At 40.9% G+C, this 12,829-nt stretch overlaps 1 protein-coding gene across 1 annotated transcript in view; it reads right to left on the minus strand.

The window, feature by feature from the left end:
• ahi1 (Abelson helper integration site 1) overlaps positions 1–12,829 on the minus strand; it is a 161,586-nt gene that overhangs the window by 22,853 nt on the left and 125,904 nt on the right. Inside the window, exon 23 of the mRNA XM_052024883.1 lies at positions 5,053–5,121. Within this exon, the coding sequence (XP_051880843.1) occupies positions 5,053–5,121 (69 nt within the window). The remainder of the gene's footprint in view (positions 1–5,052; positions 5,122–12,829) is intronic.

A 12,829-nucleotide genomic window follows, 5' to 3' on the forward strand; every position in this document is an offset into this window, starting at 1 on the left:
CTGCCTGGAGGTTGGTGACCAGTGGTGTTCCGCAGGGATCTGTTCTGGGACCCTGCTCTTTGTGATTTTTATAAATGACTTCAATGAGGAAGTGAAAGGGTGGGTTAGTAAGTTTGCAGATGACATGAAGGTTGGTGGTGTTTTGGATAGTGTAGAAGGTTGCTGTAGGTTACAACAGGAAATTGATAGGCAGATGGAGTTCAACCCAGAAAAGTGTGAAGTGATACACTTTGGAAGATCGAATTTGAAGGCAGAATACAAGGTTAATGGCAGGTCTCTTTGCAGTGTGGAGGAACAGAGGGATCTTGGGGTCCACATCCATAGATCCCTCAAAGTTGCCATGCAGGTGGATAGGGTTGTTAAGAAGGCATATGGTGTGTTGGCCTTCATTAGTCCGGGTATTGAGTTCAAGAACCGCCAGGTAATGTTACAGTTCTTTAAAACTCTGGTAAGACCACACTTGGAGTATTGTGTTCAGTTCTGGTTGCCTCATTATAGGAAGGATGTGGAAGCTTTAGAGAGGATGCAGAGGAGATTTAACAGGATGCTACATGGATCGGAGAGCATGTCTTACATTGGAGAAGATAGGTTGAGCAAGCTAGGGCTTCTCTCTTTGGAGCGAAGGACGATGAGAGGTGACTTGATAGAGGTGTACAAGATGATAAGAGGCATAGATCGAGTGGACAGTCAGAGACTTTTTCCCAGGGCAAAAATGGCTCACATGAGGGGGCATAATTTTAAGGTGATTGAAAGAAGGAATGGGGGGGATGTCAGAGGCAAGTTTTTTTTTTTTACACAGAGAGTGGTGGGTGCGTGGAACACACCGCCGGCAGAGGTGGTGGAGGCAGATACATTAGGGACATTTAAGAGACTCTTAGATAGCCACATGAATGACAGAAAAAATGGAGGGCTATGTGGAAGGGAACGGTTAGGGCGGCACTGTAGCGTAGCGGTTAGCGCGACGCTATTACAGCACCAGCGATCGGGGTTCGATTCCCGTCGCTGTCTGTAAGGAGTTTGTACATTCTCCCGTGTCTGTGTGGGTTTCCTTCGGGTGCTCCGGTTTCCTCCCACATTGCAAAGATGTACGGGTAGGTTAATTTGGGGGTTTAAAATGGGCGGCGCGGACTCGTTGGGCTGGAATGGCCTGTTACCATGCTGTAAGTAAAAAAAAATTTAAAACAAAATTTAAAAAAAAATTTAGTTAGATAGATTTTAGAGCAGGATAAAATGTCAGCACAACATCATGGGCCGAAGGGTGTATACTGTGCTGTGGTGTTCTATGTTCTAACAGAAAACATCCCAGCTTTAGTCCTGAGGACTTCCACTCCAAACACAGCCACACCTCCAGCCAAGCTGTTCCAGCAGAGGTGCTACATTGGCATCTAACCTGAAAATGCAGAAAACTTATCATGGTACATCTTATTCACAAAACGCAGGACAAATCCAATCCAGCTAATTTACTGCCCAATCTATCTGCTTCCAATCACAAGGGAAATGATGGACAGCTCTTTGTCATTACATCAAAATGCACTTCCTCACTAATGACCAGTTCAATGATGCACAGTTTGGGTTTCACTGAGGCCACTGGCTTCCAGGTCCCATCAAAGAAGTGGTCCAAACATGGACCAAAGAGCTGAATTACAGACGAGGTAAAAGTGACTGCTCTTGAGATCTAGGGACTATGGAGCCCTAGAAAGTGACTGAAATCAATGTGTGCCAAGGAGGGAAAAATCTCCAATGGTTGGAGTCACATCTCACACAAAGGATGATGGTTATGGTTGTTGGAGGTCAGTCACCCAAACCCCAGGACATACTTGTAGGCATTCCCAAGGGTAATGTCCCAGGCACAACCATCTTCAGCTACTTCATTAATGACCTTATAAGATTAGAAATGTAGATGTTCCATTGTAAGATTAGAAATGTAGATGTTTGCTGATAATTGCACAATGTTCAATTCCATTCACAACTTCTCCAAAAAAGCAGTGAGGCCTGAACAATATTTAGGCATGGACTGACAATTGACAAGTCCAACGTTCTGACAGGCCTTGATATGCTGGATGCAGCAAGGACCTTCCCCTAGCTGGGGGGTGATCTAGAACCAAATGTCACAGCCTCAGATTGTGGGTGTCAGTCTTTAGGACTGACATGAGGAGAAATTCCTTCACTGAGGGTAGTGAACCTGTAGAATTCTCTTCCACGGAGTTCTGGAAAGGCCAAATTGCTGAAGCATATAAAGAGTTTTCTAGATTCCAAAGGGACCATGGAGTATAGGGAGAGAGTTGGGAATATGGTATTGAAATAGAAGCTTAGCTGTGATCAGACTGAATGACAAATTTATCAGGTTTTTTGAGAAATTCTCAATCAACCAGGGTGGATAGAGAGGAACCAGTAGATGTTGTTGGACTTCCAGAAGGCATTTGACTAAGTGCCTCACAAAGGCTTAGTCACCAGAGCAGATGGTGTTAGAAGTAATATATTAGTATGGATAGACATGCCCATGCCTATATTGGCATGGGCTAACAATCAGGAAGTAGCAAATAAGGGGAAGAGGATCATTGTCAGGTTGGCAGCCTGTGATTAGTGGAAGTACCAGAGGAACACCAGTTCTGGGGTTACAATTGGTATTAATGACTTGAACGAGGAAGCCAAATTTGCAGATGACATAAAAATAGGTGGGAAGGCAGCATGAGAGAAGGTTACAGACAGTTAACAGCGAGATATTGATAGGTGAGGCAAGAAGGCAAAAAGTTGGCAAGTGGAGTATAATGTGGGAAAATATGAAGTTATTAATTTCGGAAGGAAGAACAAAACAATAAGTATTAGTTAAATAAAGAAAGATTGCAGAAAGCTGCAGCACAAAGGGATTAGGGGTCCTTGTGCTTCAAACACAGAAAGCTAGCACGTAAGTACGCAAGGAATAGGTCCTGCTAATGGAATGTTGGTCCTTATTTTAAGGGGGTTGGAGTATAAATGTAGAGAATTCACAATGCAATTCTGTAAGACACTACTGAGACCACATTTAGAGTACTGGGAACAATTTTGGTCTCCTTCTTTAAGGGAAGTTATTATTTCATTGGAGACAGTTCAGAGAAGATTTAATGGGATGATCACATGGATGGAGGGGCTGACCTATGAGGAATGGCTAAACAGGTTGGGACTCTACCCATTGGAGTTTAGGAAACTGAGAGGCAGTTTTATTGAAATATATAATCTTTTCATAGGGCTAGACAGGGTAAATTCTGAGAGGATGTTTCCTATCAAAGGAGAGTCCAGAGGCAGAGAGCACGGTATCAGAATAAGGTGGCACCCATTTTAGACTGAGATAAGGAAGACTATCTTCCCTCAGATGGTTGCGAGTCTTTGGAACTCTTTGTCACAGAGAGGTGGGGAGAAATCCTTGGATTTTTAATCAGTGAGGGAATCAAGAGTAATAGGGAAATGGTGGGAATGTGCACTTGAGGAACGCTGGATCAGCCATGATCCTACTGAATGAAGTAGACTTGAGGGTCTGAATGGCCTACTCCTGTTCCTACTTCTTATGGCTTTATGGTCTTCATGGCAGAGCAGGCTTGAAGGGCTGAATGACTACCTGCTGCTCCTATTTGGGCAGGCAGGGTAGTGTTGTGGTTAGCATAACGCTATAACAGCGCCAGCAACCCGGGTTCAATTCTGACCGCTGTCTGTAAGGAGTTTGTACTTTCTCTGTGTGTGTGCGTGGGTTTCCTCCGGGTGCTCTGGTTTCCTCCCACATTCCAAAGACGTACGGATTAGGAAGTTGTGGGCATGCTATGCTGGCGTCAGAAGCATAGCGACACTTGCGAGCTGTCCCAAGAACACTCTATGCAACAAGATGCATTTCACTGTGTGTTCCGATGTACATGTGATTAATAAAGATACCTTATCTTATTTTTCTATGATTTTACTTGGTCATTCAAGTCCAAGACAATGACCTACTCCAATAACGGATTTTAACCAGCTGCACTTGACAGCCTGGCTTTATCATCACTGGGTCCTTCATAACAAATATCCTGTGGATCCAAGTAAACAACTGAACCAACCATACAAAAACAGTGGCTACAAAAGGAGAGAATAGGCTCAGTACCCTGTGGTAAGTGACTCACTACCCCAAGGCGTTATTAACATCAACATGGAACATGGGTGTAATTAGTCGGCGTGGTCTCGGTGGGCCGGAAGAGACTGTTACCATGCTGTATAAATAAAGTTTAAAGCAAAAGCAAGGTGGAATTTTCTCCACATGCCTTGATGAATGCAGCTCCAATAACACTGAATCAACTTAACGTCATCTGGGACAAAGCACTGTTAAACCGTGAATGCAGTGTTTCACATCTGCAAAGTGGAATTCAGATACCTGTCTCGGCTACTTTGAATATATCGCCCAACTTGTGCCTTTTACTACCAAGGGCAAGAATAGTAGGCATAAGGAAACACCAACGGCTGAAGGTTCCCCTCCAAGTCACACCATCCTGACTTGCACCTGGGTTCTACTCCTGAGATCTGTCTGCAACCTGATTTTTCTGCAAGTCAGAAACTTCTGTTTTCTACAGCTACCCATATATCACTCTGCATACACTTCCTATAATTCTTTCTTTTCATCAAATATCATCTATGTTCACCCTAACACCACCCATTATTAGACTAATGGAACATTTACTATATCCAGTTGTTAATAAATACCACAAAACATTTTATTATTATTATCTAGAAAAATTCTTTAAAAATTTACAGGAGAACTTGTGTAAATTCAGATTTCCATTAGTCAGGACTTCCATAACCTGGTCTAAATCCTGGAACCCCAGAACTTAACAGTATTGTGGAATATCATACCAGTGACATGCAGTGGTTGAAGGTGGTGTCTCATCATCACCTTCTCAAAGGCAATTAGTGATGGGCAATAAATGGTGACATTACCAGTGACACATGCATCCTGAAAAATGAAAAGTAAAACCAAGCCTGGCAATATTAACAATTATATGAAGCCTAATTCGAGGACACCCAGGGAATATTCCCTTAAGTGACATATTTACTTACAGTTTCTTCAACTGGTGCATTAGAATCAGCTTCTACCTTGATTGATGATATTGAAGGATTTGCATTAGTCTAAAGGAAAGAAAAATATATATTGAAATATTACATGCAAGATTCGAAGTATATCAGAAAGCCAGCAACTAGTTATCTGAATGTTATGTCCTTCTTCATTTTATGGGATTTTTTTTTTTACGCTGAAGACTTTAGATCTGTTTTAGTTTGTGACATTTGCTTCAATTAATATTTAGACTTAGAAATAATATCAAAGCATTTGGTTCTGACACTTCTGGTCACAAAGAACTTTGTGATTTTAACAAGATCCAGAACATATTGTTATTCTACTATGTGACTTGTGCTTCTGGCTGTCTCTGTGATATACCGGTGGATTCTCCAAGGAGTCAACAGGGAAGATGAACTTATACAGACTTTCCAGCACTCAGGCTGGGAAAGCTGCCTGATGAATCCATCCCAAGTCCAGTAACCCACTGAAATCAAAAGGTTAGAAAGCAGAATTCCACATAACAGAAAAAGACCATTTTATTTGATTTGTCAATAAATTTAAATGTATTTAATTGTTATTGCCCATTTCTGGTATTTTAATGTTTTTAAATAATTTCTTTTTTTAATGTTCCTATTATCGTTTTCTTGATAAATGCCAGGACATTGCTGCAAGGATTCTATTATCTAATACAAAATACAAAAAGACATTTCTTCATTTCTGGAGCAGTAGGTCATGCTCAGCATTTACATGTTTAGTTTCTATGTTGGATACAAATATCACACCAAAACCCAGAGTTGTAGTTGAGTTTAATTCATTTACACAGAACTAAATGTTCTTAGATATTTTGTGAATGCCAAAAAACAGCCAGTGAGCCTGGGAGGAGGGGCTGGTCACTTGAGGTGAGAAAGGTTCTGCACTAAACTACATCATACCAACATACTGCAGTGTGACCTCCCAATATAATGCTGTGTCCAGCATCATGCTGGAAGAAACAGTATGGCCTTAGGGCAAGCAGGCTGTAATTCTGGGGAAGCAAATCTGCCCCAATACATCTCACTGTGAAGGTGAATGAAGCTGAACTCCAACCCAGGATTTTGATGTGACATTCAGTTACAACATAGAAACTGAAAACATGTAAACGCTGAGCATGACTTACTACTCTAGAAACAAAGAAGTGTCTTTTAGACTATTAATCAGCCTGCAGGTCCCTCTACTCCTTCACACTGTTATTCACTGGAAGAACCCGAACTTAAGAAAACAATATTAGTCTTGAAACTCTTTCATCTAGTGTGGTCAACCTCTTATTGTTGTAACAGTGGAACTCTTGACATACACATCAAGGGTACACCTGAGTCTACACTGGAAAGTGGAACTCCTGCAGCCAAGTTCTGGGGTTTATTAGGAAAGCTAAAACAGAAAATGAGGTTAGGTAGCATTTGAACATTAAAAGAATGGCATACATTGAAGGAAAAATAGAAACAGAACACCCCAAGGCGAACATTGGACAAAGCAGGAGAATTTATAAATGTTGAGTCTATGACAGGGGAGTGGCCGGTTTTATAATACACTGCCTTGAGTTTTCTTTGATTTTGCTTTTCCCTTCCTGTTTCACTAAGGTTGGTATTGGATTTATAAACGCATAACAAAGATTATCTACTTGTTTTTTTGACATGCATGTCAAGAGTTCCACTGTTACAACAATAAGAGGTTGACCACACTAGACAAAAGAGTTTCAAGACTAATATTGTTTTCTTAAGTTCAGGTTCTTCCAGTGAATAACAGTGTGAAAGAGTGGAGGGACCTGTAGGCTGATTAATAGTCTTCAACATGAATGCTTCTTTCATACTCATAACCACCCTTTTTCCAGTTATAAAAAGTGGAAGGCTCAATCCATGCCACAGAAGCACACACTGGACGCAAATATCTCACAGTATCCCACTGAGTATTTGGAGCATAGTTAAAACTATCAAACTCATGAGATGGAATGCTATCACTGTGCAAAGGAAGATGTAACTTTAATTTTTTTTATTGTACAGAATGTTAGACTTTTATGAAAAAGGCTGTAATTTTTAATCTCTCTTTTTCTGAACAATCTTCAAACTAATTTTCACATTGCTAACCAATAACTTTTGACCCAAATGGAAACTTTTCCAAGTGCATAGAGGAGACTCCACCAACCAATTCTACTCCAACAAAGTAGGTTGTTTGAATTCTGGCACACCTGAGTCAGTATCGCAAAAGTGACAAGAAGAACACAGCCCCATAAAGTAAAAGTAAATTTCCTTGTAGGTAAAAAGAGGATGTTGTTTCCTGGGGCTAACAGATATGAAGGAAGAAGTATTAATTGGAATGCCTAAGAAAACTACTATTGCTTTATAAGGGGACAAACAATATTATTAGAAAAAGGTCTGAGAACATTTGTGAAGGTATTGAAGTACCTAACTTTAAACAGCACAGTGTTTTAATTGTTCAGGCCTCCTGCCACCCCATCAAGTGCTGCTGCTGAAAAGACCAGCAGAATTAAATGCATGGTTTTATTTCTGGGTCCTCTCCCATCGTCATTTGAGTGGTTCTTCCTTCTTGTAAGTCATTTTTGTTCTCTTTTCAATTATGTCTTGTATTTGTTTTTCTTTCCCACTTGTCTATCTGCTCATTAACTTCTCTGTCACCTTCCTCCATTACTTCTTTTCTCTCTTTAACCATTTTATTTTCCTTCGGTGCTGCTTTGTCATAGGTACATAATTCCAGGAATTCCCCCAGAAGTGGAAGTGCTTACTCACAATATGTACTATCACTAAAACTAAACTGAGTAGTTTCAACTGAGAGAGAGCAAGTGTATGCCTCGGTTGGCAATTGTGATATGACTCACTCCCAAGAACAAAACGGACTTGTGTTTTACAACCTCGTATTAAGCAGGGATCAACAAAGTAACAGTCAGGAGTATCTAACCACATTAGATAGCAAGTAATGACGTGGCTAAAGTTTACGATACAACATTGGCCACAAACATCCTTGATGGTTATATTTTCCACAAATTTGTATTTCAAATGAATACATAAGAAATTCTTAAAAATATCATGTTGTAGATGTTAAAAAAAAACCCAGAGGCAAAACTGATTCCTTAAGTAATGGCCCAGACTTTGTGGGTCCATTGACAGCCACCATGAAGGTCCTAAATACTGAGGAGAGGGACATAGCAAAAGGATGTAGCATGATGACTACTACATCCATGGGTATGGTCAGATGTGTATGTCTGGATGTAGATCCTGGGAGCCGTGACCCCTTAGATCTTGCTTTTAGAAGAATAACGTTTGCAGAAAATCATGCCTCTGCGAATGAACTATTGATTACCAGAATATAAAGCAGTTTTCTGGCCAGCTGGACACAATTTGTACAACCAAGAATCTTGAAAGGATAGTTTGTTTGGCTGCTTTGCAGACTCGTCTGAAGTACTGCAACAATCTGGGAAGCCTGGATATAAATGTTCAGGGCACTGCAGCAGGAGGTTGTCTTCTGCACTGGTAGTCACAAAAGCTGCAAGAGCTGAAGTAACAGCCTTCAGAAAGCTGTCTTCTCAGATCTCACTGATGTTGGCGACTGAAGAGTTTAATCGCTGAATCTATTTCTTGTGCACGTCAGTGTGGCTTGGCTGAAACAATGATGAGGAATAATATGCTGCTACCACAAGGGTAACAGAAATAAGGGCTAGGAGATGAGATCAGGAGAGTGACATTAAAAAACTGCAGATGCTGGAAATCTGAAATAAACACTCAGCAGGTCAGGAAGCAGTTCTCAAACTATATCATGTTTAAACTTGGAAAAAATTAGGAGTGGTACTGTTGATCCTTCGCTTAAATTTGAAGATATTTGGAGTCCATTTATTCAATATTTTCACACGATGTAGATCCCTTTTCAATAACTTTCCAACTTAGAGGAACAGAATTGACGACATAATATTGCTCTGTTTCTACTGAGAAATCTTAGTCCAGTCTTTTTTTTTGTTTTTTTTAAATTTTTCTGTTTAGTTTAGTTTATATTGTTTATAATTTTTCTTATTGATGAGATTTTTTCTTTCTTTTTTTTAAAATTTATATAATAAATATTTTTCTTTCCTTTCTTTCATATTTATTCATAAGAGATCGTTGGATCTACAGATTTTTTAAATATCGTATTGTTCTTTATGATTTCCATGCCATGATTGTTATCCAGATCTCTTTGTATTACATGTACAAACATTGATGTTATATATTAATTTGTATTAGATTTGAAAACTAATAAAAGATTGAAAAAGAAAGAAAGGAAGCAGGCTATGGAAAGAGCTTCAGTTAAGATATTTAATCAGAACTGGGAAAAAGAGAAAATCAGTGATTTTAAACTGCAGAGATGTGGGGGGAGGGTGAATAGGTCAAAGGGAATATCTCTGATAGAGCGAGGTCAGGATTGCCATGGTGATAAACTGTCCATTGAAATAATCTAGTTGATGGGTTCATGTAGGCAGATAGAGAGAAAATAACATGAACAAAAAGCACTTAAATAATTGCAAGATTAAGGTGGTTAGAGAGAGTAAACAGAAGCGAAGGAATACAAAAGCCTGCAAAATGCAGGGTTGTAAGGGAATGCCCAGCAGGTCAGGCTATGATAGAGGAGAGAAAAAAACTAAGGCAATATTAAAGATGGATGAGTTACAGCAGAATTGGTCAATTTCACAGACAAACAAGAGATAGCGTGTAACTTGAAGCTGTTGAATTCAATATCGAGTCTGGAAGTCCTGCAAACAACACAGGTAGAAGACTAGGTGCTGACTCGAGTTTCTGGTTGATGTCACTTTAATCCTCTATCCCATTCCCAGGTCTGGCCCATTTGTCTGTGGCCTCCTGTAACTGTTATAAACAAAGCTCAACGCAAGCTTGAGGAACAACACATCACCACACTCCTCTCGCCCTGCCCCACCCCGTTCCCCTCTGATTGTAGGGGGCAAATGTCACTCTTTGATAGATGGATAGATTGAAGGCAGAGCCTTGCTGGTTGACCAAATCTCTTTGGTTCCAAGGTGGTCAGCTTCCAATGGAATTATAGCATAGCTCTGTTCTCAAGGTTTTAAGAGCCATCCATGGCCCTTTCTTCCCTGATCTCCCCTTCCATTGTTTGTTCCCTTTCCTCCAATAATGGATGAATTTTAGCCTCAAATACATTAATTGCAAAATCTTCATTCCCACCCTCCAATCACGTCTGTGCTTTGTTTTGCTCAGTGTGCATTTGATTTTCTCTCACGTTGACTTCCAAATTCCTGACACATTTGGATTATTAAGGCAACACTTCAAGACTGCACAGCACCATAAGGTTTCCCACCTGCTGCTTAGCTGCATACATTTTAAATAACATTGATCAGTTTATTAGCCCTCCCTACTGCTGCTGTTACTTGCCAAACCAGTGGCCTTCTTGTTTTACAGCTTCATTTACATTGGTTCCTGTCTAATCTTGACTCAAATCCATTCTTCCCTGCTTCTGGACTTTTTGCTCCCCAACTTCACCATTGTTTAGTTCTGCCCTTGTGGAGGTGCTAGCTATCTGCTTTCAGATCAAGTCTGCCTGAGATCTCTTTGTCGGCCAGGTATGTGAAGAATAGGAGGATGACAAGAGTGAAAGTAGAACCAATTAGGGATAGAGGAGGAAACATGTGCCTGGAGTCAGAAGAGGTAGGAGAGGTCCTTAATGAATATTTTGCTTCAGTATTCACCAGTGAGAGAGACCTTGACATTTGTGAGGACAGTGTAAAACAGGCTGATAAGCCAGAACATGTCAATGTTAAGAAGGAGAATGTGCTGGAACTTTTGAAAAAACATTAGGATAGGTAAGTCCCCGGGAGCAGACGGGATGTATCCCAGCATACTACGGGAAGTGAGGAAAGCGATTTCTGAGCCCTTGGTGATCTTTGCGTCCTCACTGGCCACAGGAGTAGTACCAGATGATTGGAGGATGGCAAATGTCATTCCTTTGTTCAATAAGGGAGTAGGGATAACCCTGGGAATTATAAACCAGTGAGTCTTACTTCAGTGGTGGGCAAATTACTGGAGAAGATTCTTAGGTACAGGATTTATGAGCATTTGGAGAAGCACAGTCTGATTCGGGATAGTCAGCATGGCTTTGTGAGGGGCAGGTTGTGCCTCATGAGTCTGATTGAATTCTTTGAGGATGTGACAAAACACATTGACGGTAGAGCAGTGGATGTGGTGTACACGAACTTTAGTAAAGTGTTTGATAAGGTTCCTCATGACAGGCTCATTCAGAAGGTTGAGAGGCATGGGATCCAGGAAAACTTGGTTCTGTGGTTTTGGAATTGGCTTGCCCATAGAAGACAGAGGGTGGTTGTGATTTTTATAAATGACTTGGATGAGGAAGTAGAAAGGTGGGTTAGTAAGCATGCAGATGACACAAAGGCTGGTGGTATTGTGCATAATGTAGAAGGTTGTCGAGGGTTACAATGGGACATTGACAGGATACAAGGGTGGACTGAGAAGTGACAGATGGAGTTCAACCCATTAAAGTGTAAAGTAATTCACTTTGGAGAGTCGAATTTGAAGGCAGTATACAGGGTTATAGCAGGATTCTGAGCAGTGTGGAGGAACAGAGGGATCTTGGGGTTGAAGTCCATGGATCCCTCAAAGTTGCCACGCAAGTTGATAGGGTTATTAAGAAGGCACATAGCATGTTGGCCTTCATTAGTTGGGAGATTAAGAGCAGCGAGGTAATGTTGCAGCTCAATAAAACCTTGGTTTGACCACGCTTAGAATATTGTGTTCAGTTCTGGTTGCCTCACTATAGGAAGGATGTGGAAGCTTTAGTGAGGGTGCAGAGGAGATTTACCAGGATGCTACCTGGATTGGAGAGCATGGCCTTATGAGGATAGGCTGAGCAAGCTAGGGCTTTCTCTTTGGAGCGAAGGAGGATGAGAGGTGACCTGAATAGAGGTGTACAAGATGATAAGAGGCATAGATTGAGCGGACAGTCAGAGACTTTTTCCCAGGGTGGAAATGGCTAAACACGAGGGGGCTTAATTTTAAGGTGATGGAAGGAAGGTATAGGGGGGATTGTCAGTGGCAAGTTTTTTTTACACAGGGAGTGGTGGGTGCGTTGAACGCACTGCCAGGCAGAGGTGTGCAGGCAGATACATTAGGAACATTTAAGAGACTCTTAGATAGGCACATGAATGATAGAAAAATGGAGGGTTAGATAGATCTTAGAGCAGGATAAAATGTCGGCACAACATCATGGGCTGAAGGGCCTGTACTGTGCTGTAGTGTTCTATGTTCCATGTTCCACATAAATTGTTCAAGAGAAATAGTGTCTGGCACTGAGACTGTTGAGAGCACCCAGTTTTCCATTTAAATAATAGACTGTTGAGAACCCTAGTTGCAACCATTTTTTGTGCTTCCTGGATATTCATTGCCTTGGCAATACCTCCATCTATGATTCCATTAGTGAGGCCACCATCAATCTGCCTTTCAAATACCTCTTAAACTTCACAGAACCTGGGATAAGTTATTAATTGCCAATGTTGACATCACCCTATCTATGCCAACTTTTTCTTTTTCCATTCCCAGTTTACTATCAGGATATCCTAATACTTTCTATGTAATCATGCCAGTGTAACTTGAGTTTTCACTATCTGCCTCGAAGTTTTGGCTGCCTTCCTTGATAAGAGTCCACCCTCAAATTCCACTCTTTTTCCACTTTCTCCATAAAGCTCTCTGAAGGACTCAACATTGCTATCTTACAAAC

The sequence above is a fragment of the Pristis pectinata genome, chromosome 10 (assembly GCF_009764475.1).
Source record: "Pristis pectinata isolate sPriPec2 chromosome 10, sPriPec2.1.pri, whole genome shotgun sequence".
Taxonomy (NCBI): Eukaryota; Metazoa; Chordata; class Chondrichthyes; order Rhinopristiformes; family Pristidae; genus Pristis; species Pristis pectinata.